Source organism: Thunnus maccoyii, chromosome 14, assembly GCF_910596095.1.
Source record: "Thunnus maccoyii chromosome 14, fThuMac1.1, whole genome shotgun sequence".
In the NCBI taxonomy this organism is placed as follows: domain Eukaryota; kingdom Metazoa; phylum Chordata; class Actinopteri; order Scombriformes; family Scombridae; genus Thunnus; species Thunnus maccoyii.
Genome location: NC_056546.1, coordinates 17,786,618 through 17,812,873, shown reverse-complemented (window position 1 = coordinate 17,812,873; position 26,256 = coordinate 17,786,618). Strand labels below are relative to the sequence as shown.

General features: G+C 40.3%; 2 protein-coding genes across 5 annotated transcripts in view; one reads left to right on the top strand and one right to left on the bottom strand.

Moving 5' to 3' along the window:
- The window catches only part of si:ch211-217g15.3 (uncharacterized protein LOC368914 homolog), a 27,123-nt gene extending 3,147 nt beyond the window's left edge, over nt 1–23,976 (top strand). The window contains exons 1-5 of one of the 2 annotated variants that reach the window (XM_042433189.1): nt 4,216–5,387; nt 22,606–22,644; nt 22,792–22,855; nt 23,027–23,064; nt 23,155–23,976. In XM_042433189.1, coding sequence (XP_042289123.1) covers nt 22,637–22,644; nt 22,792–22,855; nt 23,027–23,064; nt 23,155–23,824 — 780 coding nt within the window. In that variant the 5' untranslated portion in view covers nt 4,216–5,387; nt 22,606–22,636 and the 3' untranslated portion in view covers nt 23,825–23,976. Of the gene's footprint in view, nt 1–4,215; nt 5,388–22,605; nt 22,645–22,791; nt 22,856–23,026; nt 23,065–23,154 lie in introns of those variants that run through there. The other variant, XM_042433190.1, reaches the window with a different exon arrangement.
- Nucleotides 20,794–26,256, bottom strand: fuom (fucose mutarotase). Of its 3 annotated transcripts, none has more exons than XM_042433204.1 (7): nt 25,801–25,996; nt 25,210–25,278; nt 25,047–25,117; nt 24,860–24,958; nt 24,680–24,753; nt 24,309–24,392; nt 20,794–20,812 (listed from the first exon to the last, which is right to left on the bottom strand). In XM_042433204.1, exons 1-6 carry the CDS (start codon nt 25,883–25,885, stop codon nt 24,326–24,328), a joined length of 465 nt encoding a protein of 154 aa, XP_042289138.1. In that variant the 5' UTR covers nt 25,886–25,996; the 3' UTR covers nt 20,794–20,812; nt 24,309–24,325. The 3 variants fall into 3 exon arrangements, with proteins under 3 accessions (XP_042289138.1, XP_042289139.1, XP_042289137.1); XM_042433205.1 differs by lacking the exon at nt 20,794–20,812 and adding an exon at nt 26,031–26,256 and having other exon boundaries at nt 24,000–24,392; nt 25,801–25,845; XM_042433203.1 differs by lacking the exon at nt 20,794–20,812 and having other exon boundaries at nt 24,000–24,392; nt 25,801–25,995.

Below are 26,256 nucleotides of genomic sequence, written 5' to 3'. Positions count from 1 at the left end.
CCCCCTTCTCCCTTCACAGCAGGATTTTTTTTACTTCCCTTCTCTTGCTGTGGGCTCCTAGATCAGATCATTAGTACTGATGAAACTGACCTGACAATCACATTTATAACAGTAATTGTAATAGTAATACTTTACATCTATTGCAGGAGGTCCCTCATTTTGATGAATGAAACTTTAGCTAATTTGGGCTTATTTGTGTTGACATATGCAAATTAGATGTGGGCCAACCTTACTGTAACCTTCCCAAAACTCTTTTTTTGATTTAATAGCAACTTTAAAGCTGCACCAATCAATATTTTTATACTAACAATGGATCAAACAACTATAAAGGGTGCGGCTGGTAGTGAAGAAGGAACAGATAATTATTACCCGACTCCAATTGCAGTTTGCCTCAGTTCTACAGAGCATTTTAGCATCTTTCATTGCATTGTTTTGGTTTTATGGCCCGCCACTGTTTTGGTTCGCTCTCACTGTTCTCATCGACTTTGTTTACAGCAGCAACAGGCAGCTGTTTTCAGTAAGAAAGCTCTTATAAACCCACTGTGTTCTACCTGCCCAGCACCAAACAGCAAAGTTAGCATCTAGTCAGTATGCTGTTGGACAAACATTTCCCTCTGGAGTTGGTTGTTGGGTGGCCAGAAATTGGACTTCAAATGAATGCTAATGTTGCTCCATATCTGCAGGATGTGTAAACAAGCATCTGTTTACTAACATGCTTGTTTGCCATATAAGGGCATATTATGTCAGTGTTGTGTTTACTGCTCTTTCTGCTTCCCCTAAATGTCAAAAAATATCAATTAATGCAGATTTAACAAAAAAGTGAACCAAAACTTCACCCGATAGGTACCATAGGAAATTCAGATTAGAAAAGTTTACTATAAAAAATTGCTGTAATGTTATGAAAACTATAATGCCTTAGTTTTTCTAGGGCCTCATCTGAAAAGTTGTTCTCAAGAATATGTTGACAAAAGCTTCCTTTGTGTTTTATTAAAGCAGTAAGGAAATCCAGGCTGTGATTTACAGTACTTTTTATACACTTAAGAGTTATTCTCACTGTAAATTTCTGTCTTGTGGCCTGTTGGGTAATCAAATTATCTATGGCTGTGTATTGGACATATTGTGTTCATTGTCTGTCATCCCTTCGAGAGACAGTAAAACCCCAAATGAAGTTGGAGAGGCCCATTGAAGAGGCCCATCCAAATTGGTCTGGTTTTGCAGCTCTTCAAATCAAGTCAAATCATTTCCAGCGAAACCCAATATGAGAGTTTTTCTTTCTTATGGGAACTGTTGTTGGGCCTGCAGCGGCACACTGACTGTCTGTCTGTAGGACAATTGGTTAAATGGAGTTAACTGTTTCTCTCCCCGAGGTACATTTCTGCTTTGATCCTGCTGCGACTGGCGCCTGTCTGCTCTCTCTCCCCCTCTCCCTCTCTGTGTGACAGTGATAGATCGCTGGGTAACTATACAAGCTTTCAATGACTGTAATTTAGTGTCCGACAACATTACATTCTTCCCTACTTAATGTGAATATTACCACTCTCGCTCTGATTCCTCCCGTTTGAAAAGGGATACAGGGCTGTCTGTAATGTTTTCTTTCTGTTCCATTGTTTTATAATGAATGAGTAAATGATATTTCCTGTTTCTCTCAGAGCAGCACGCACATGCCAGGAAAGTCAACAATGAATATTTTTGTCTAAGAAATGAGGGAGCTGAATTTATCATCTTTTGTCTATTCATGTATTACTTTTAAATACATTTGGAAAATAGTAAAAAAGAATATTTATAATTCTATGATATGCTATTAGACCTATCAGCTGAAGTATTCAGATAGTTTTCCAAGGAAAAAGATCTTGGCAAACTTTGGCTATTCAAGATGACATTAAGTTTTTGTCTTATTTTTTACTTGATTATGTTCTTCCATTTGTGAAATGGGAAAACTGAAAATTATATATACTAATATACTGTATATATGTCCCGATAACAGTAAACGCCCCCTTACCTCCCATCCCTTACCCCTTACCCCAAACCCCCATTACTATTTCACCATATTTCAACATAGTCCACCCTCCGCCTCCCATGACCTGGTCTTTCCTCCTGTCTTGTAATTATTGTGAATTAAATATTGTAAATTACTCATTAAAATTCAAATATAAAAGTTCACTCACATTTATCTATCTATGCAGTGTATACACACACACTTACACACACTTCCCTGAACCCTGCTGGCTTACTAGAGTGGAGGATTATTTAAGGAGGTAATTGTGGTTTCCAAAAGAGTTTTCCTTTCGAACCAAACATGTTGAAGCAGGCTTTATATATTTCTTTTTTTTTTATTCTTCCTCTTTCATGAGACTTGGCAGCGCTCACAGCTATCCTAAGCAAACTTTGGGGAGGGGGCTGGAGTAATGTGGGATAAACATTTATGAAACACACAGCAGGGAACTCTGTGGTGAAAGTGTATCGTCTTTAAAAGAGACGAGAGGCCTGCCTGGTGAAGCATAACAGAACATTATCCTGTGTTTGAGTGGACCTGCCAACGTTGGTATGTCAAAATGTTAATGGACGTGAGATCACAACCTTTTCTTTTCCATACTGGCATTTATAATGAATCTCACTCTATATGACTGCTCTCTATCCTTACAGCCAGAATGAAGTGTTGGTTGCCATTCACATATAAGTACAGTATCACATTTATGATTGGGTCAGTTTCATGCAGAGACGTGACCAAGTCAACTCTGCTTGTGTCCTTAAATTGGTCTCTCATCATGAAATACAAGCAACAAGTCAAATGTAAATGTCATTAGTGTCCAGTCACAACTCAAGTCTCAATTGCAGATATTCCAGAGTTCACTATCCAGTTTAATGTCTGAAATAAATCATATCTTGACAATTTAATGGCAAATTATGTTTTGAGAGGAACCAAAGCTACTCTGTCTCATCCTCATTTTATGCAGTCAGATGTGAGTTCAGGTCATTTGACTTGAGTCCACAACTCTAAATTTACAATCCAAGAACTTGATCTGGTTTGCATATCATTACACCATTATTGAGGAATATTAACTCTGTGACAAGTTCATCTCCTGCCATCACATAATGATAGTATTACATGGCAGAATCAAGAGGACATACTGAGAACCTTAATATGAGCAAAGCTAAAACTTCGATGAGATAAACTGGGATCACTGATTTTCAGGGCTGTTTATTTTGTTCAGCCTACTCATTAAGCACCAATTATTGCTTATATGCAGTGCCATGCTTGCAGCACTCACCTTGCAAATTAGCATGATTGATCTGGGTGTTACATTAATTACTGAAATAATAAAGTCAGGCATACATGCACACTTGGCTCTAACTCAGTTTCACTCAGGCCCAGTCATGCCAATCATGCCAAAGGGGGCCTGAGGTCTTCTAGTGATGTTTCTCCTTATCTGATTGGAGCTGGAGGGGGACAGCCTTGATTAGTTGTTTCATCTTTCCCACTGTCAGCATGTTGTGTAATGTAAGCCGCTACTCTATCTGAACCATTTCAAGGTCACGTCTAAACTGTCGACCCCAACTGCGAAAAAGGTCACTGATTATATGAGTTGCCAACCCTTTTTATGTACTTACCCTTTTCTCCTTTTTCTAACCTATCCTCTGGTGGTTCCAAACCTGAAATATCACCTAAGAACATTTCTGAGGGTGTCAAAAAGTAAAACACCACAGGAGGTTTACGCAAGTAATTAACAAGTGTCAGTATTCTTTAACCGAAGTGCTTGTCGGATGGTTGAACAGTGCCTTAAACCCCACTCTCACCTGTCCGACGTTGGGATAGGGAGAGTTTCCAAAACCGATAATCATGCCCACTTTACGCAACGATTGTCCATTACATGAAGCCAGTGTAGAAGTGCCTTAAACCTGCATTCTCTCTAATTGCCATAGGGAGGCAACTCCACTGGCTCCAAAAAGAAGTCCAATTGTATGGAAGACTATGAGAAAAATCTACTTCTCACTTGATTTATGACCTCAGTAAACAATTTCTAATGAGTTGATGGTCTCAATTACTAGTCTTCTTCAATACAGCATGATGTTCATTTTGTAAATTATGGTCCCATTTAATTTACATTTGACGATAAAGCAGGGTATGCTTTAGGCTGTGGCTACGTTGTGATAGTTTGCTACTATGGCAAAAACGTTGGCCGTCACTATTTCAGTGTGTTTTCAGTTTATGAAAGTTAATTGTAACATTTTGGTCACCTAAAAAAGCCTTGTTAAGTGTTTGATTGTACTAAAAAACCCTCTAAGGATGTTCCGTTTTTTTGGTAAGTACGTTTTGTTTTTAATGGTTTAAGTCTGTTTTTTGCTAGTGAAAATTGGTATTAGCATTAGTATACTTAACCATAGACTGTAAATGCACCATACTAATATAGCTAGTAGCTAGCGTTAGGGTCAGCTTCACCCTGTCATCCAACTATGGTCACCTCTCTTCACTTCTGGCTCCAGAAATCCAAGATGGCAACAGTCAAAATGCCAAATGTCCACAAACCAATGGGTGACATCACGCTGGCTACATCCATTATTTTTTATGTCTATGGTTGCGGCTCCCCCAGTTTCTAATTTTGGAAAGGTGTGGGGGGAGGGAGGTTTCAGATGCTGTTTGATGATACAATAAGCACTTTGATTGAAGTTTACTGACCCCTTCGCAAGGCCCTGAACAAAAGAAAAGCATGTCAGAAATTTTGGCTTTCATTCACCTAGTTTGCCGACACCTACAATATACTCCATGATTGTTTGGACAACAAAGGTTGTGGATATTCCTGACCTTTGATGTCTAGTGGAGCACCCTACTCAATCATCTTTGCATGTCATGTAGGTTTTGAAAGACTGCAAGCTATGATTGGCCGTGGTTCAACATCTAGTCTCAGCCAAGGTACAGTAGGACCACGATCACCCAACATCTAGTGATCTTAAGACATAAATGTGTAATATGATCCTTGAATTGACCAAATTAAGGCAATTGAAACTAAAAATACAGGTGTGCTACAGTCATTACCTGTTTTAAGCATTTGTTGTTAGGATAATATATTAGTAATTTCCTTTTTGAAGAGAACATACTGGGACATACACGGCAGATGATGCTTGAAACCTTTGTAATTACCTGATGGGTCGCTGATTGGTTAAGTGCTTTTCATTTATCCCCTGTATGTTAGCATGACTCGGCTGTCAGGGGAAAGTGTTGACAGGCGAGCAGCGAGCAGGTTATTATGCCTCTGTGTGTTTTGTATGTAGGATATTGGGTTTGGTGACAGGAAGGCGCGTTCCACATGGCGTCTTGACAGAGATGAGCAGAGTGTTTGGCTGATGGGGACTGGGCAGTGAGTCTTGCTGGCAACGCCAGGTGCTAACAGGTGAACACAGAGATATTGTTGCTGTATTGTTGTGGTCTGGGAGGAATGGTGGGGGACAAATGGAACCAGACACCCTATCTGGACCTGGAGCGAGCCAGGGGTTGGGGTGAGCTCAGTGACAGCGCTGACAGCAGGGAGGGGGGGACTCAGATGGTAGCGTGCACTAAGTGATGATAATGATGATGATGTTAGAAAATGACACACTAACTGAGGCTAGGGATGTCATATTATCATAGGCTCTTTATTGTCTGGCCATGATAGCAGATGTAGGCGTCATTAGTATGAGGGTGATGACAGCAGAGGAGCAGGGGACATCACAGGACTAATGGAGCAGGAGAAACCTGACACACATACACAAACAAACACACACACGAAGGTACAGCTCTCCCCATGCAGAGTCTGAGTCTTGAAATACAGAGAGGCTCAACTGAAAACTATTGAAAAACTCAAAGTAATGAGAGCAACATTCCAGTGGCTCACAGTGGGACACGGAGGACTGGTATGGCCAAACAGTACTTGTAGCCATTTTGTGGCTGACTGGAGAATGTTACCACCACATATATTAATGTTATTCACTCTCATTCTGTTTCTCATCTGTTTCTGTCCCTCTTGTCCGCCACAGTCTATAGATCTACAGTTATTAGTTCTCACAAAAGTCTGTCCCACAGCATCAGTTTCCCACTTTGCTTCTCAATGAGCTGCAGAATGAAGTAAGACCACAGCACAGTGAAAGACAACAAGGAACACAGTTTGGTGTAGGCCCACTTGAATGGTGGAAGCAAAATGATTTGTGTCAAACAGCTGTTCTTGATTGGCTATTTTCAAATTAGTTTAAACATTTCCCGCACATTATATAAACTGACTTCTCTGAAAACCACCGATGGCAGTTGCAACACTCAGTGACAAATTAAACTGCAATAAATCACACAGAACCAAAAAGCACTTGTTGGTTAGGAGATAAGTGAGACACTCAAAAACAAGACACCTTATTGTTTCTTAAAGAGTCTACACACACACACACACACACACACACACACACGCACACACACACACACACGCACACACACACACACACACACACACACACACACACACACACACACGAACACACACACACACACACACCAGATCATGGTCACTTTTGGGGACATTACATAGACTTACATTTATTTCCTGGAGACTTACCCTAACCCTGACCATAACCACTGCTTGCCTAACCCTAACCCCTCACCCTAACCCTAACCCTAATCCCTAAACCTAACCCTAACCCTAATCCCTAACCCTAACCCTAACCCTAACCTTAAGCAATGAACCAAAACTCAGCTTTTTTCCTGATTGTGGACATGGCTTTTGTCAAGCCGTCCCCAATTAACTGGTCCTAAGTCTGAAATTAGTCCCCAGAAGTAGCCTATGAGAGACCACACACACACAAACAGGTGTTTTCAGTTACTCTGGCTAATTAGACCTCTAGTTGGGTTAAAGTTGGGTGGAGCTATGTTTGGGAATTACATGATAACACCAAACTCAAAGAATAATTACAGGAGCAACAAAACAGGAGAATGAGGGAAAATTCAATTAAGTGTGCTTTAGACACACAGGGTCCATCTTAATACTCACACTTGTGGTATTTGCAAGTTGTCAAGTGGCTACTTCTGTGACGTATTTCCAGTAACTGCCACAGTGCCCAAGTATCTGTTAAGACTGCAAAAGTGTGGCGGTTCATCAGAGCTCACTGGGACACTGTTGATTAACAAGGACATCCCTTCACTCATGTAAATACCTATAGGTTACTGTCCATGACTCAATCGAGCTAAGACAACAAGATTATTTATCATATCTTTGGATATTAATAATAATATTTATGCTAAATCCAAGATGTCTGTAGATTATTGACGGTTTTAAAACCAGCCTATAGGCGCACTACTGCCCACAATTGGACTGGTGTTGTACAATATAACGTTGTGAATTGAGGTATACACTTGGCTCTGAATACCACTTTGAAGTGAAGTGGTACTAGGAGAGGTGTGCATCTAGTGTGGGTTTAAGTGGACTGTGTGTTGGCATTTTTCAGATGTGGGACACACTTCGCAGCACGTGAACATGCACTTAAGTGCTTAAGATGATAAGTGTGGGTATTGGGATGGACCTATAGTCTTGAAAAGAGGCCTAATCAGGCAGCATACATGAAAACACTTGTATGGGTGGACTGTGGGTGTGAATTGGTTCATAATTCAAGTCATACCCCTTTGAGTTCAAAAGAAAGTTAGCAATTGACATTGACATTAAAGGATTGGTTCATAATTTTTCAAGTTTGTCTTAAAACAACAGTCTGGTGCCCATAGGAACAATGAATATCCATTCTAAATGCACTTACATTGTAATTGATGGGGGACAAAATTTTGTGCAAAAATGTAAATAAGGCTTCAGCAGTCAGTCAAATCAAGTGGATATCTTCCAAACTTAGCCTTTTTAGTATAAAATTCCCTCTTTGTGCTTCCTCAGACAGTGTTTTCATGTTGAGCCTCAGTGGGAGGATCATAACAAAAAGAGGGAATTTGCCACTAAACTGACTGAAAAATGGCTGAAGCTTTATAGGAGCTTAAAATAAACTTTTAAATACATTTTTGCACAAAACTAGGACTTTGGATTTTGTCCCCCATTACTTACATTGTAAGTACACTGGGAAGAGATCTCTTAATGGCCAATATGAACAGAATGAATAATTACAGCAAGAAAAACTTCTTTTAATGTTCATTTGGGCACCTGAATATTGTTTTAAGACAATATTGAGAACCTATCCTTTAAACATCAACAATTACTATGAAGTCTGCTGTTTGTTGCTCAAACTTTATTAAAAACATTGTAACTGTTTGGGATATCTGATGGCCCAGTGGTTAGGATGCATACTGTACCATGTGGCTCTTCCTTTCTACGCATTTCCTGTCTGTGTCTCTTCTGTCACTATAAAACAATGGCAAAATGACACTTTTGTAATCCTCAGTATAACCTAACCATATCAAAAAATCCTTATTGGATTTCTCATCTTCTTGTTTGCAAACTGCAAGAGTTCATTTGACATTTAAGAGAACTTGCTGTGTGTTTTAAGCCATATTTCAGTATAAGTATACTCCTGTTGGCTATTCAGAGTAAAGGCAACGGATTTTATCCGAATAATTTAATGTTGAGAGAGTGACTTGTTCGGATATATATATAGCAGTATTGCACACATTTTCAGTCCTTACTTCTGATTCATATTTCCTCAGAGCTTGTGACTCACATTGACATCAAAAGATGTTCTAGGCATGTTAATTATGTCAATAAATTATGGTATCATCATCTACCAGAGGCTCCGATAGTGTTGGCCACAGAGGAGCCGAAACTGGAACAAATTGGGGTTACATGCCTCACTCGGGGGCATTTTGCATTAGCTCTCGATGGTGGGAATAGCCCTTTGCATTCACTTCCCCTCATGCAGATTTTTTTAAGGCTGTCAGTGCATTTGAGCCAGTATGATGTTCTGGTCACACATCTGCCTCTGTGACATTCAGGCTAATGCTGTACTTGTAAATCTCACATGTAAACACAGATTCTGTATAAAATATAGTTAAATTAAAAAATATTTAGGGCAGTAACCTGTGTTTGTGTGAGAATGTGAGGCTTGTGATCTCAGCACAGTGACAACCTGAACAAATATGCTGAGTTGATTCTTCTGAGATTACAATAGATTCCACGTTGTCTCATGAAGCTCTGAAAGAGATGGGAGGGCACAGCAGAGGCCCCTGAATAAACAACCATTAAATTCTCCCTACGCCTGTATGAGGGGAACCTCCAGACTCGGGACTGTGCTTTAAACAAACCAAAACACAAAAGCCAGACAGAAATAGAATTAAATATAGGAATAAGGAAGCCCATTTTACCTTCACTACTTAATCTTTTTAGATTGGATGCTTGGAAAGAAGAGGCAGATTAGAGGACAGCCGGATAAAGGGAGGAAGATGGGTGGAGGGAGAGAAGAGGGGCATGAAGTGGATGAAGGAGAAGATGAAAGCTTTGTTGTGCTGATGCTTAATGAGCTGGAAAACACAATTGAACTTCTCTGACTGTGGAAATCGCTGTGAGGGCATCGTAAATTAGCGCCAGTGTGGGAGCTAGCCTGCTGACAGAAAAGGGGCTTTGTGTGGTAGGCTCCTTCACAGGCCTGCAGCCTCTGGGATCCACACAGCAGTGTCATAGGCGAATCTGTTGCGTGACAAGGAGCTCGGCAGTTTCTCTCAAACATGGATGAGCTAACTGCATTTTTGTGACTCTTGTTTTTTTTCTCTCTACCATCCCACCTGATCTGCGCTTTACCCAAAAACTTTACTTACCCCTTTCCTGTTGCACTTTCCTGCTGTTCAGACAAAAAACAGACAGACAGGCAAAGATAGGAGGTAGGGAATAAGGGAGAAAGGGAGTGAAGATGGGTCTAACTCTTCTCTGATATTTAGTGAACTCCAAAGGGTGACTCTTCATTCTGGCTTTGCAGGCTTGGCACATGCCTTCTGTTACTAAGTGGCTTCATATTGAAAGGCTCCACGGCCGCTATTCTCTCTCCCACTGGGTGCCAGCCTCTCTGCCCTGGCAGCTGCTGGGCTTTAGAATAGACTCATAGTTTCCCCTCTGCAGGTGAGCTGCACAGCCAAAAACAGGGCCCCTCAAAGGCCCTTTCAGTGCCTCAATAGGAAACTGACTCGGGGAGAGAGGAACGGGCACACAATGGCCGCCTTCTCCGGACACAGAGAAGATGGAGATGAGCTATTGGGGTGCTGCTTTAGTGTTGCTTATAGCCATGTCGAGGAGAGGTGATGAGAGAAGAGCGGAGAGGATGAGTTCCCCCTGTTAAGTTTTTGAAGGCGTGGTCAGCTTTTTTTTTTTTTGCCTTCCGTTGCCGTTCAGGGATGTCCAGTCATCCTGCGTCTCCGATGTAATTGCTGTGTCTTTGAAACCCGACGAAACAAAATGCCGTCCTGGGGTGATGGGGGTGACACTCATCTCTTATCCACACCTCCCCTCTCTTCACCCGCCATTCCTCCACTCCTGTCCCAGACCACTGGGACTCCCTTTCGCCCCGAAGCCAAACTCTTCCCATGCAGGGAGGAAAGAATGCACCTCCCTCGGCTCCCTCTCACCTCCTTTTCACAGTTTGCTTTTTAACTTTTATTAGCAACAGCTTTCACTGACATGAAGAGTTGGCAACAGAGAGATAGGGCAAGGGAGGGGATGAGAGATGGTTAGAGAGTTTAAAAGTGTGGGGATAGAGAGGAGTGATGAAGGAAACAGAGTGAGGGGTTATCCTCTCTCTTTGTTGGTAACTGCAGCACGTCCACATCCTGCCAGTGTAGAACAAAAAAAAACAGCACATAGTGAATTATTTTACCATTTACCAAATCTGTAAGGCGGAAGAAATATAATTTGACAACCTGGATCTCCAAATTTCTGATTCCAAATTAGGACAAGGCAATAATTCAGGATTATTATTTGTTGTCTCTGTAATCTGAGTATATTCTCAAATCAAGATGTCCCGTTTTCCTATGGTTCTTATATATAAATGAAATAAAGTTTTACTAAAATTTCTCTCAACATGAGATCTTTAATATTTGATGATTTATTTATTTTGATAGGATTTTGTTCTTGTAAACATAAATCCCCCTTTAACTCATTGGAATGACCGTGAGGTTAACATTTAATTAACCATGTTAGCAGCATGGCTCTAGGGATGGCACAGTCAGCCAATCGATCTGCCACTTTCATCCATGCTGAATATCCCAACATCTACGCAACGGATTGCCATAAAATTTTGTACAGACATTCATGGTCCCCACTGGATGAATCCTACTGACTGTGTTTTTTTGTCTTGTTTTTTTGTGAAATGAAAAGTATTTAGCTCTGTGCCGAGGAACAGTCTCACACAACCAATAGCATGGTGGTAGTCTTGCTAACATGATTAACACTTAGAGCTGCAACAATTAGTAGATTAGTCAATTGACAGAAAACTTAATTGCCAACTATTTTTATAATTGATTAATGGTTTTGAGTCATTTTTTAAGAAAAAATGTCCAAATTCTTGGATTCCAGCTTCTTATTTTTTTTTATTTAGTCTTCTGTGATAGTGAACTGAATATCTTCAGGTTGTGGACTGTTGGTTGAGACCTTGGGCTTTGGGAAACAGTGATCAACATTTTTTGACATTTTATTGATGATTAACTGAGAAAGTAGTCGACAGATTAATCGATAATGAAAATAATTATTATTACTACTACTACTAAAAAATCATATCAGTATTCATGATAGTTATTTTATTTTGCCCATATCACCCTCCCCTACTCCAAACAGCAGAAATATTTCTACAGCATATTCTTTTGTTATTGTTTACATTTCACATAAGGCTTTAAACATGCAGCGGTCTGAGATATTATGGAGCCTTTAGCTGTCTAATATAATTAAGTTGGGTAAGGAGATGCTATCAGTCCCTATCTCATTTTTCCTCTCTTTTCTTTCTCTCACTCTCCCTCCCTTCCCTCTCCTCCTCTAATCAGTTCCACTCTGTTATTGCTGGCCCCGGGCTGTTTGCCTCTTTGCTAAACTGCTTTCACAAGCATGAGACCAAAGCCTGCTCAAATATCTATTAGACCCTTTAAATACCCTCTCAGACCCACAGTCAGTGTGTGGCTGACCTTACGGCGGTTGTTGCCATCATTATGGCATCAATGCGAGCTGATCTGGCGTCCCTCACACCTTCTTAAGCCAGGAATCGTTTTTCCTTCTGAAGTTAGTTGACCACTTTTGAAAGGTTAAGTGGTGAATAGGGGCTCTAATGGCAGCACGGAGGGTTGAGCGGACTGACAGAGACAGGCCGTGACCACAACCCTGGAGGACATTAAACGCTATGAAATCCAGGACAGACAGTTCAACATAAGTTCTGAGGACAGACATGCTCGTGAATGCACGACGCTTCATGTACTATTTGCTCTGAGGTTTTGAGAAGAAAGAAGCATTTCCTGCAGTCAGGCCAGCTGGGAGTGATTTAGTGACATTAGTAAAATCCCATTCTGGCAAGCGTCTTTCCTCAGGGATAAGCTCATAAGGCTATGTAAACCAATAATGTAATAGTTACCCTCTTTAGTGAGATTCATCTTGTGTTGGCTTATTTGAAGAGGACACAGAAGGTATCATTAATTACTGTGTTAGTTTAATTTGCAAAGAACACTGTGACTTTTGAGTTCAACCTCTCCTAATACAACATTTAACTCTGTTTGTTGACATGTGTGAATAGAAATATGTACAGTACGTACTTTCAGCCTTCCACAGCCAAAATGCTTTTACTCTGAGGGGAATTTATCTCCCATCAAGATAAAATACTGTGAGCACAGGCTTGTTCTGTGTATGATTGAGTAGAATTTACAGTTTTATTATTATTATAATGTTTATAAAAAGTTTACCAGTACTGTAGTCTGATACAGACAGTATGTCTGTAACAATTAACGCTCCTCTGTGGTCCTTTTAACACCTTGTTCAAGTGATTGATCTGTGACTTTCTCCACATGATCACAAGAGAGAAGAAATTAAATACTGCGACCTAATGTCTTAGACAAAGCACTGACACTCAGATTTAACTCAAAGCTTAACAAACAAAACAAAATTATCTTCTTCCAAACCTGCTGTGGAATATATTTTAATAAAAAAAAGAAACACCCGGGACATTCTGGTAGATTATTTACTTTTCCATGTTATGCTTTGTTGTTACAATGCACAAGGGCTAAAATGCTTAGTGGATTAGTCGATCAATAGAAAAGTAATCCACATTTTTATAGGCCATTTTTATAAGCAATTAATTGTCTGAGTGATTTTTCAAACAAACATTTGCTGGTTCCAGCTTCCTAGTTTGAGGATTTCCTGTTCAGGGTTTTGGACTATTGGATGGACAAAGAAAGATGTCAAAGATGTCACTTGGGTTCTGGGAAACTTTAGGGCGTTTTTCGCTATTGTCTGTCACTTTACACACTTAAACCATAAATTAAACAATTAACTAAGAAAATAAAAATAATCATCGGTTACAGCCCACATTGCCCTATATTGCGTAAACATCTAATTAAAAAGTGATTAGAACATGAAGTCATTGTTTGTGTCACCACAAAGCAAATTGAGCTCAGTGATAAATTTCAAACCACAGCATGACATGCAGCAGTTACAGAAATCATTTTCAACAAATGTGTGACTTTTATTTAGCTGTGCCTGAATAATATAAAGAACTAAAACTTAATATGAAAACATCACAGCTCAGTTTGACTTCCAGAGTCTTAAAGTCTCATATTCAGAAACATCTAAATCACAAGGAAAAACCATGCAAACATCACTGCACTGTGTCTCCTTATCTGCTTTTTCTATTTCTTCCACTCCGTTTCTATTTCTGTCCTGACTTGCACACTATCTTTAGCTTTTTTTATCCACACTATGTAAACATGTCCAGCAGCAATAATCTTATCACTGAACAAATATGTTACAGTGTGGCATTGGTGCTTGCTTTCTCTGTTGAGTCGGGGGAACTTTGTGGCACTGAGGAACAAATCAGCATGACTGTTAGTTTAGTTTGATTTGGCAAAACAGCGACAAGCAACGCATCCAGAAGTTTTTTCAAGGATGACACAGAAACAAACTTAAACGCCGCAGCAAGTTACCACTGATGTTGACCCCGTTTCATGCTGTGTCTGTCTTTACTCAGTCTGCGCTCTGCAGGTATGTAATTATGGTTTGAAAAGGTTGGAGCCAGACTTTCCACAGGGCACAGCGTGGGAACAAAGCAGGGTCTGGGAGACGAGGTCAGGGAGCACAGTGGCTGCACGGCGGCTACAAAACTACAGAGATACACATCTAACAGTCATCATCGTCAAATGAAAGTCTGTTAGAGGAGTCAGAGGCCTGACTCACATCCTCTGACTGTGCTGAGGATAGTTTACGTGGCATTGAATGATGTGTAATGAGTAATTTGGCATGAATGAAGGTTCTTATATTAGCTGCAGTTGATGAACGATGTATTACATGTAACAGGATTCCTCAAATCCGATTACAATTTGTCACTGTGACGCACTGCAGTTACTGAACATAAGAACATAATAAAAATGACACTGAACAATAGAAAAGATTTCTGAAAAAAAAACAAAAACTGAGAGATGATAAACACGTATTGTATTTTTAATATTTGAATTTAATAACAATTTAACAATGGAAATCTGTTCATATTTCTAGATTTTTGGAAGAAAAGTTATCCACAAAAACATGCTTTGATCACACATTAGAGATTTTTAAATCCAATAATTAACTGCAGTAAATACAAGTTTCAGATTGTATTATTTATCACTGTATACACATATACCATTAATTCAGCTTGACACAGTTTTCTTGAATTTAAAATAACTTTTCTTCTAATGATCTCTAAGGATTGATACACACATGAAGGGTTAAACATTCAAAATGTTAGAAATCTCCCACAGACTCCACTTCCTGTCCTCATCCTGACATCAGGACAGCCTTAATAATCTGTTTTATGTCTGAGACTCAAAACAGATGATTGGTTTTTTATCATAGTTACATTCTGTGCAGTGCTACTTTGTTAGGAAAATCATTGTTAGGAAAACTTTTGGACAGTGTGTTGATGTTGGGAAGTTTCTTCCTACGGTGACAGCCCAGATTTTTAATTGAAAGATGCAACAAAACCTAAATTACATTCTCAGATTCTTTTGGAAGATTAAGATTTTAGGACAAATTGGTCCCTCCATGGTGGGAATGGCATAGCTGCGATGCCAAGCCCGCACATGAGAACAGCTGTAGGAATAGTGCTCAAATTAGTTGTGGATAAATGATGAAGAACAAAGATTAAGTAATCATTTTAACTGAATCATCTGGGTTCTACATTCTTGTCTCCAGGGAGTCTGTAATTATCCTCTTAACTGCGTAACAAAGAAACCATTGGTATTTGAGATATGAAGCTGCGCAAAACAGAGGCATAAATTAATTTGGATACAAATAACTGTCTTTTATTAATCTTCACATATTCCAAAAGGCCGAGCTGGTTATTTCTTATCATAAAAGTATCTATAATCTTGAGAAAAATGTGAGAGCCAAAGACTTATTTTGTCAACTGATCTTATATGTGGAATAAACTTATCTGTATTGAGGAAAAAACAAAAGCAGAGAGCACAAAAAGTTTCATCCGCCGACATAACTGCACAGAGCGGGCACATGTTTCTTTAATAAGGATGAAAGCGCGGCGCTCTTGTAACCGGATCTCTCTGTAGCAAGCAGCTTTCCATCAAGGAACAGCAGGATCCTCTCTTTAACCCAGGAGCATCAGGACAGATGGGACCATGACACGCGAAGCCAAACACGCACAGACCTTAATTCAGAGCGTGACAGACATTGAGAGGATTTCTGTGATCTCACGGATGCATTGGGTTATGAATTTCAAGGGAAGGAGCAGCAAATAAGGTGGCATAAAGAACATCTGTAACACCTGTACTCATTGCTCACACCTGCGCTCCTCTCTGTCGTCATGACACTGTTTCACAGGATGCGCCCCCCCGCCGAGTGCATTGAGCTGACAGCTCTGTGATGAATTCTGTGATGCTGGGGGTCAGAGGTTAAAGGTTAGGGGTACTCCAGCTGGCAGCCAGGGCTGCAGTGGACTCCAGTGAGGAAGCATTCAGTGGCTGGAGCAGGAGGGGAGGAGGCTGAATGTGTTTCTCTCTCTGTTTTGTTTGATGTACTCCACCCTCAAGGCTTTCTTTTCCTTTTAGTGATGGCATGAACCATAGATATGCTGAAATATTAAATAAAGCTGAAAAAACATAGCATTTTATAGGCCTTTATCTCTAAAAGTTCGAGAAGCTATAATAAGTATTTTTATGTTAACAATGGATCACACTTGTATGTGAAAAGGCTCACTCGAAGTGATGAACCCACAGATAATTATCACCCGACTCTGCAGCCCCCCTCACCATTACGTTCCTTTTGGCAATTTTCGGCTCATTGTTTTGGTTTTCCGACTGTTTTGTTTCACTCTGTCCGCTCTCATACCGTACGCTTCTTGCCCAGTACTAAACGTCAGACAATCAAATGTAGTGAGTAGCTGGAAAACATAGTTTAGCAGCTAACGAACGAGATATTTCCCTCAGGAATTACAGAGACCAAGAAGGAGAGGGAATATTGGACTTACATTCATCATATGCAGAAACATGACTCTAATGAACACTAATGCTGCTCCATATGTGCTCGATTGGTAAATACGCAACTGTTTGCTAACAAGTTCGTATTCTAACTGGCCCCAAGTAGCCAAAAAATCTGATATTGCAGGTTAAAAATTCAGGAAAGAAAAAAATATTATGAAGCCAAAGCTGTGAAGTGCTGTGAGTCACGTTTCTGTAGTTCCCTGGTTTATCCTGTAGAGGGCGCATCTCTTAATTATAACACCACATGTGGCAAGTGTTGGCATGATGTGTGATTCATTTAACAGAGTTTTCCAAAACATTAGTTCTCCTAGAGTGGAAAATGTGTTTAATGAGAAGCATACAAAACACAGTAAATAGCCATTAAACTTACTTTAACAGCTCCCACATGTTTACTGAGTTTATGAGGGGTGTGATTGAGGGAGGATAAGGGTGTACGGTATGTGTGTGTGTGAGAGAGAGAGAGAGAGGGAGGAGGACCACCTGAGCTTTCCCTCTCATTATTGTGTCTCTAATAAAATATTTCCATGGTCGATACACACTGACAAGGCAGAGTAATGGCTCTGTGGCTTCAAGCAGCTAGCATTGCTAATGGCCATCTTTCACACATATACTCAGAATAGCTGCCCTGGATAAAAAGGTCAACTATATTCCCCTGCGTTCCCCTCTCAGACAGACAAAGAGCATCCCAGTCTTCTGTCATCTGTTACATAACAGACAGAGGAGAAAGTTCCTATTTCTGTTTGTCTCCTGCAGCTCCTGGTTCATCTCCCCTCGTCTCCTTCAGCTGTCATCAGCGCTATTGTAGCTGGGAAAGGCATTACCTGTGGAGCCGGTTAGTCAGGTGGCTCCGGGGCCCCAGACTGACTGGCTCATCACTCCCCTCATTTTAACCCCTCTAAAATCCCACCTCTTCATTGAGGAGACATTTTATTTATACTACACTTTTCTCAAGACCAGAACATTAAAACATGTTAAAGTCAGTGTCAAAGCTAAAACGCCTGCATGCAACTGTTGAGCAGATGGCTCACTAATTCTTTTGTGTGTCAGCTTCGCAAGTCTGACAGCTCAAATCGTCGTCACAACATCTCATGTTTGCCTCCGCTCTTCCATGGAGGTCCTCCCCCAAGCCCTGTAATTCGTGCGGTTAAACTCCACCGTGAGCTGTCTAATGTGTGTTTAATGGGTGTTGGTGGAGCATCAATTAAGTTAATTGTAGATCATTGAGTTAATTTTAGTTATTTAGAAAACCCCAGCTTTCCTAAACGTTGTGAGTGTGGGGGGATATGACGGAAGACTGTGAGTAAAAACAGAGGAGGTGGTTAGCCTCAAATACAGCCCTGAGCCTAGAGACGACCTTTACAGGATTTACTGATAGTAATGACGGTGGTGATGAGGATTTGGTGCTGATGATTGTGTTAGTGTGGAGGAGGGACTTCTCTGTTTTCATCCGAGGCATACAACATGTCAATTATTACATTTCAAATACAGTATGTGTTGAGGTTTAGTGTGGAGTCTGATGTCTCCGGCTGATCGCCGCCTGTTGAATATTCTGTTTTCTATTTGTTTCTCTACCAGTGGAGAAGTCTTGATAAAGATGCCACTTAAAGTCAAGTAGAAACACGATGACTGCATTCCTCTCAGTCTTAGCAGTAATAAGCTGTTTGTGGTTTTGGGGCAGAGCCAGGACATCGGATTCTGCACTTAAAGTTACAATTTGAAGAAAGTGCTGTCATCAGTGGCAATGACATATTAATCTACTGTATCTGACTGCACATTGTGCACGCGTGTATGCTGCACATGGCACACTCTTACACCTAACGCAACAAAACAGAGACATTATGCAAAATAAAGCCAGGTTCATTTTAAATGGGAATTCAGTCAAATATTCATTTTGGTGGTTTCCCCCATAAATTGCTGCAAGCTGCAACATTTGGAGCATGTTCACCATCCCAGAATTACGGGCGTAAATCATGACTTACTGCTGCATTTAAATAGTTACAGACAGGCAATTTATTCTTGGCTCCTTCTTCGCATTTTGTGCAATAACTCTGTATGTGTGTGTGTGTGAGCGCATATGTGTGTGTTTCACAGTTTATTGGCAGGCAATCATTACTTGCTGACAACTCCCATTCGTTCTGCTCTTTACTGTTGCCCTTACATTTTCTAAAAGGCTTGTCATTCACATGATACATGCACATTCATACATCGTACCACCACAAACACACACACACACACACACACCTCACCAAGCGCAAGTATGCAGTGTGAAAGGCAGGAAAACATATTTTCTCATGCACTTGGCAGATCAAATAGAGCCTCTGATGGCTTCTAGAGGTGTCAGGGCACAATCTGTACACACCACATATAAAGATTCAATTATCCTCATATCACCTGCAGCCAGTATGAAAGGGGAGAAGCGGGGGGGGGGGGGGGGCTCATTAAGAAATATTCCACCATCTCTTTTACTTGTTTTGCTTCCAGGCTCGATAATTACACTACATAAACTTCTTCACCACCAAAGATAGGTGCTGTGGATACAAATTCCTAGTGACACATGAGCCATACATCATCCCTGTCAGATACAATAACATGTAAATATGTGTTTGGTTTTTAATCTATGAACCCATCAAAGCGGTAAAAGTGCATGTTGATATTAAAAAATTTTTTATAGATTGTGTTTTTATTGAAGGTATATTTTTTATGATTATAGAGACACATTTAAGTGACTACAAAATGCAAACTTCAAAAGATTAAATAGTTCCACAGATTACACACACATACCTCGTCTGCATCACACAGACAAACTACCTTTGCAGACTTTTCTTTTTTTTCTGACACTTCATCATCTTGCTCCTACATCTGATCCATCTTTCACTGTAGTGACTGACGCACCTTTCTTTCCAATGGAGAAAGCTGGACTCATTTTTCTGAGCTGCAGCACTCTGCCAACCAGAGGCTGGTTAGACCTCAGAGGAGCTTGTTTTTCATGTAATTCTGCAGGACCATTGGCAGTTCAGGGGAGCACAGTCCTGTGGTAAATCTGTGATGGTAGCTGTTGGGCCTCCAGGCTTCACATGAAAGCTGTTCCACTGATGTGTGCAGGACACAGGGGGTGGATTGGTGGAAGCTTCAGCACACTTTATCCATCAAACCTCACTTTCAAGGCTTGAGGCTGCGGGATGTCTGCTCACAGGGTTGTGGTTTCTGGGAGACCGACAGAGCATTTCCATAATGGCCTCAATGTCAGTTTAACAGCCAGTTTGTCCCCCTGTATAACTGTAACATTGTTTTTATTATTGTCTTCAAGAAGTTTCATTTAAAGGAATAGTTTGACATTTTTTGAAAAATAATTATTAGCTTTCTTGCTGCGAGTTAGACAAGAAGATTGATACCGCTTTCAAACCAGTATGGTAGCCAGTTAGCTTAGCTTAGCACAAATACTGGAAACAAGGGGATACAGCTAGCCTGGCGCCGTCCACAAGTGACAAAATCTGTCTTCCAGCACCTCTAAAGCTCACTAATTAACATGTTATATCTCGTTAGTTTAATCCATAAAAATATATTGCACAGTCAAGAAATAGTCCAACACATAACACCCCCATAAAACCGCAACTTGCCATTTTTTGACTTTGGTTTTTATATGGGAACAAATGAGATATTTAGCGTTAATTAGTAAGTTAGCGGGCAGATTTTTATCTGCCTTTGGACAGAACTACACTAGCTGTTTCCCCCTGCTTCCAGTCTACTAAGCTAAGCTAACCAGCTGTTGGCTGTAGCTTCATATTTAGCGTACACTTTGTACACTCTCTCGGCAAGAAAAGCGTACTTCCCAAAATGTTGAAACATCCCTTTCAATGTGGAGTCCGAATACAGTAATAAAAGTAGAAACGGTAGCCATTTCCTTATTAGTATATCACAGACGATCTTATATAGATGATGGGTGTTTGCACGAGGAGCCTTTTTGGGTGGAAGACAGTAGACCACTCAGTGACCTGGGGGTTGGGCTAGTCGAGGGGTAACATTGGACTTGTACAGACACATATGGATCTGATAGTGAAGGTAGATAACCAGCAGACGCGGTGGAGCCATCCCTTGAACAGGCAGGAAGTGTGTGGCGTGTCTGTCTGCTCCTGTTGTACTTACATTGTGTGTGTGTGTGTGTGTGTTGTGTGTTGTGTGTGCTCAGTCCTGTTGTCATGAGACATTATTAACCCATATGTTAACTTAATGACTCCTACTGTTGTATGAAGAGTGAAAGAGGTGAAGTGAAGTGTTCTCATGACTTAAAGGGAGAAAACTCTGCAAACTCTCACACAGCTTGATGGAAGGATCTCTTGACGCTGAAACATTGAGCTGAAATTAAATTACGTCCCTGTGTGGTGTATATGTTATGTTAGATTAGTTTAAATTACTTTATGGCTGTGTATTTTAACTTAGATATGTTTAACATAGTCTTAGTTAAAAGTTTTCTGTCTTGGCCGCATATCAGAAAAATGTACTCAATAAACTCAGTTATAATTCAAACAACTTCTGTACATCAAACATGAATCTGTTTTAGTCGAAACTGTGGGTTTTACAGTGTGATAGGATCTTGGCACAGACATAGATCAGAGCTGACATACTCAACAGTTACTTTAATGAGCGTTGAGCCTGGCACTAAGATCACAGACCGATCATCTGCCTCCAATCTGTCCTCCTGCAGTGGATGTGTGTGTGGACGGTAATTAGTTGTTTTAATTGATTGAAGCTGTACAGTAGGAGGGAGTCTGTCTGCGTCTGAGAAGGTTCCTGTGAACGTAAGCCAAGCACGAGGGTTTGTGCCATTATCATGGCAAAAAAGAACAATAATACACGTTAGAATATAAAAAACATGATACAAAGCAGGAAAGAAATCACTGATAAATTAGTTAAGTTAAATTATAACTTAAAGTTTGTAAAAATATAAGTCACTCAGTTAAAAGAAGGACACTTAAAAACATAGAGATATAAAAACATGTTCCTAAAATGCCCCAAGCGAAACTAAACTTTTCATAGCTCAGGATCGAGCTCGGGGAACAGGCAGCGGGATGCGGATGTGGGACAGGAAGTCTTAGGAGCAGGTTTGGTAGGTTTTTGTATTCCAACCTAACAGAGATTAAATGTTTGCTTGTAGTTTATTGAAAAGTGTTTTGTATATAAATTTGTGTCAGTGTTTTCAGTGTTTTCTTTCTTGTGTGCACAGGCACGAATAGCAAACTTATCAACAGTGATAAAACTGAGTGTTGAATAGTAACTTCTTATTTTATTATTTGATGATAAAGTGCTGATAAGAAGTCAGAAAGACATTCTCATTTATTATATTGTAATACATAATAATAAACTATTTATATTGCACTGTAGTGACATAAAGCCCAAGCAGTTGAAGAAAAGATTACACCATGATAAAGATATGTCAGCCTCAGCTTTAAGGCCATACGGCATTATTACCTTGTTGTCACTGACTGCTGATAAGGAAGATTAATCACATAATATGTAGTTATAATACTGATAACTGTATTAGTTCAGTATAGAATACAGTATTTTTGATCTATTGACTGTCTCTGCATGTCAAAATCATCAGACAAGAATCACGGCATAGTAAAATAATAAAAAAGGCCCTTATCTTATTCTGACCAGATATATGTACAGTACATTCACTCTTATTAGACTTGATGACAGAATTTGAATTTGCAATAAATGTTGGCACAGAGATAGTTATTTTGACAAAATGTTGCTAAAGGCACTTTTTTAAAGAAACAATGAGCCACTTTGTTATGTGCAACACAGACTAGATTCCTTATCTAGTGATATAACAACTGAGCACTGATGTTCCCACATTCGGAAGATACAAAGGTCAAGAAAACATAACCGGTTTATTGGTGGAACTTTGGTCCCTCGTTTCCACGGGAGGTGAACTGAGGGGAACATTTCTTTTGTAGATCCAAAACGCTGAGCTGAAACAGAGACAACATGTCCAGGTAAGCAGCTGCCTGTCTTTTCCTATAATGTCTATTAACCTGGTTTTAATGCTTCAATATGTATAGATTGCTTTTTTCAACCTGAGACTAAAGACTGTGTGTCATCTTTTGAATCTGAACATTGACCCTGAGTCTCTTTCTTTGTAGGATTTCTCTAATCGTGTGTATCTTTCTGATATGTGGCGTCACAGCAAAACCGTATAAACCCTGGGTATGTATATATTCCTCTCAGCTTTCTAGAATATTACACTGTATAGACTCAACAGCTTCAAATCACATGATACATTATTCCTGATGAATGTAAATTGAAAGTTCTGTGTGTATGGCCAATAACTTGTATTGGGGCAGCAGTTATGTAATATCTGTGGCTTTTTTTTCTCAGAATCAACTCACACATGAAGCATTCCTGGATACGGTTATGTAAGTTGTAATTTCCTTAAACTATGAATGTGAATAATCTTCTCTTGGACCGAGGAAACGCAGATTGAGATTGCGTAATATTTATTTCAGGTCAGTAGACGCCACAGGGAAGATGTCCTGGAGAGTGGAAGTGGAGCCTCCGGAGGACATGGATGAGACTCAGCATGACATTGACCCCAGCATGATGATCTGGAAGAAGATGACAGGCACTGGCCAGGAAAAACAGCCCCTGAAGCCAGAAGAAGACCTGGATGAGCTGTACCATCCGTCTGTGGCTGATCTGCTCAAAGTTCAAACACACAACCTTGACGCCCTCCCTGCTGCCGACATCCAGTCAGAGCCCTCGCAGAAAAATGCCAACTCAGAGTACAATCTTGTGCCAGAGGAAGATAGAGATGACATTGATCACCCTGTTTTCAGTAACGTGGCCTTCGAAGAACCTGAGCAGGACTGGGATGAAATCTACCGCAAAGCAAACAAGGAGCTGGATGCATATCTGGCCCCGCTAGTCGCTGAACACAAATCCGGCGCCGAGTTCCGAGCTCCGGACCTTGCACAGTATCATCACTATGAGCTGCTGAGACGTGAGGTCAGAGTTCACCTTCAGCCAGAGGAGGACATGGACGACTTGTACCATCCAGACCTCCAACAACCCATCCCTCGCCACGATGATGCCAAAGCTGCCGCTCCTGTTGATCAGCCGTCTCAGAGGAAGTACAGCGAGCCAGAGGAAGATCTGGATGATCTGCACCACCTCTGATCGCTCAGCAACAACTCAACATGTGTAGACTCTTATCATTTATAATCAGCTGATATAATGTGGCTGCAGCAGGAGTTTCATTTGACTCTATTAAACCACAACAAGAATAAATACATATAAATCCTAATATCACTTGTATGTATCCTGTTAATAAAGATACTTTAACACACTCAACAAAGACTTTGTGTGTTTTATTTATTGAAGGGGGTACAAAATCATTTCCACCTCACGCATACTCAAGACAATATTTACAGTATTAATCACAAATTAACAGGAATAAATCATGTTTTTATGTATTCACAGCTTTTAGTGGAGAGGCCCGACTGAACAAGATTGAAAATAATTATGCAAAAATGAGCAGTTTCTCTTGATTTAATTGGAATGACATTTGCAACTGGAATCACAGAAAAAAAACAACAACTCATAAACGAAAAGAAAAAAATGAGCCAATACTCACATATCTTAGATTATCATTACGTTAAATGTGTGTGTGTGTGTGTATCACTGTAGCAGCTCGGCAGGAATGACCCCCTTCTTCAGTATCAGGTTACCATATAGAGCAGTTTCCCTGTGTAGACAGAGCAGAGGAAACTATTTTTACTTATCAGCTGCATTTTTAGAAAATGTGTCAAATATTGGTGGAGATTTTATAGTCTTCTGATGTACAAATGTTAATCTCCAGTAATTAAAATCCCACAGACCATGAACACATTTCAAGTAAAGAAAGTTTGAGACTCCACTGCTAAAGGCTCTACTAGTGATGAATGTCTGCCTTTTTCTTTAACAAAGCGAGTGTACTTATTGTACTGAAGCAAAAATGCAGCTACAAAAACGAAGACAGAGAAAATAACACACCCTGTTGCCACAACAGCGTAGGCTTTCTTGGCTCGTTCATAGAAAGCAAACCTTTCCACCTTCTCAAGAGGAGTCTGTATGCAAACAGAAATCAACACAGAAATAGTCCAACATTAAAAGTGTTTAAAGTGTGTTTTTGAACTCATTTTTTTTAAACCTTTAGAGTGAAAAGTTGTTTACCTGAGGCCCAGCCTGTCCCAGGAGGTGTGTGTAGGTGTCCCACACAGGTACAGCTAAACATCTCTGTTTGTCACTGTCCACCAGATCCATGACTGCGGCCTGTGGAGACACATCAGCATAGATGTAACAAAGGAAATTTAAAAAAAAAGTGATAACAAAAGTAGCAGCAGATTTATGAGTGTTGTACCGGAGAGGGGACATAGGTATCCAGGGGCAACAGCTTCAAAATGGCCTCCAGAAGCTGTGGGATTCCCAAGCCTGGAAAGGTAAAGATCACACTCAGACAGCTGGAAAAAATCTGTTCCAGTACATACACTTGCCCAACATTTACAGACAGATCATCAACATACCGTCAGCTCTTATCTCTTTTGGGCCACAAGCACAAATGGAAGAAGCTGGAAAATTTGCATCAGCAAGAACTGAAAAAGAGAAAAACAGAGAGTCAGTGCATTATTGAAGGGACTGATCTAACAGGATCAAGTCTGTCTAAAAACAACATTCAGGTGTCCATATGAACACTGAGAGAGGTTTTCCTCTTTTCCACTGTAACGTTGAAAGATATCTACTTGATTTGACTAATTTGGACAGATGAAGCTTCATATTAGCTTCAGATAAACTTTTAAATAAATGTTTGCACAGAAGGAGGCTTGTGGATTTTGACCTCCTGTATGAAGGGATCTTCTAATGGCCAGTATGAACAGGAGGAATGATTATAGCAAGAAAACCCTCTGTCAGTGGGCACCTGGCTGTTGTTTTAAGACAGACATGAACAATTTTTAACCTGTGCTTTAATGATCTTGTGAGATCAGTCCAGCTCTGTCACTCTTTGTAGTGACTTGAATTTGGATCCGCCTACTGCCAAGCAGTATCTGAGCAAACATTATAAGCTATCACCGCTAGCGCTGCTGACAAGAAAGACAACCTATAGTTGAATATCATACCAAGCTCGTCCCCGTGGCCCATTTTTGCAAGAGCATACAGCAGTTCTGGGGATAAAACAGAGGGGATTCCTTTAAGTACGACCATAGTAGCAGTTACACAGAGAAGAGAACCAGAGAATAGAGAAGCGAAGCGAGAGGAATCACTCCAGACTACTTCCGTTTTCGTTTAAGCCGCCTGACATGCTAGCCCCTAAAATAGCATGTAAACAAAAAAGATAAAAGCTGTTTACAGACACTGGAGTCTCACACGTGTACAGTTATATCTCCGGTTGGTCGTCAGGCCAAATGTCAAACTGTTTTATATGTTTGGTCTGCCAAACAGAGGTTATCGTAGGCCGAGGTTAGCTATCTTGATATTTAACGTCTTTGTTGGCAACCAGGCAACAAGGAACAGCGTCATGTGATCACGGAGTGTAATCTGATTGGTTAATTGCAGCAGAGGGACTGCCACATCAG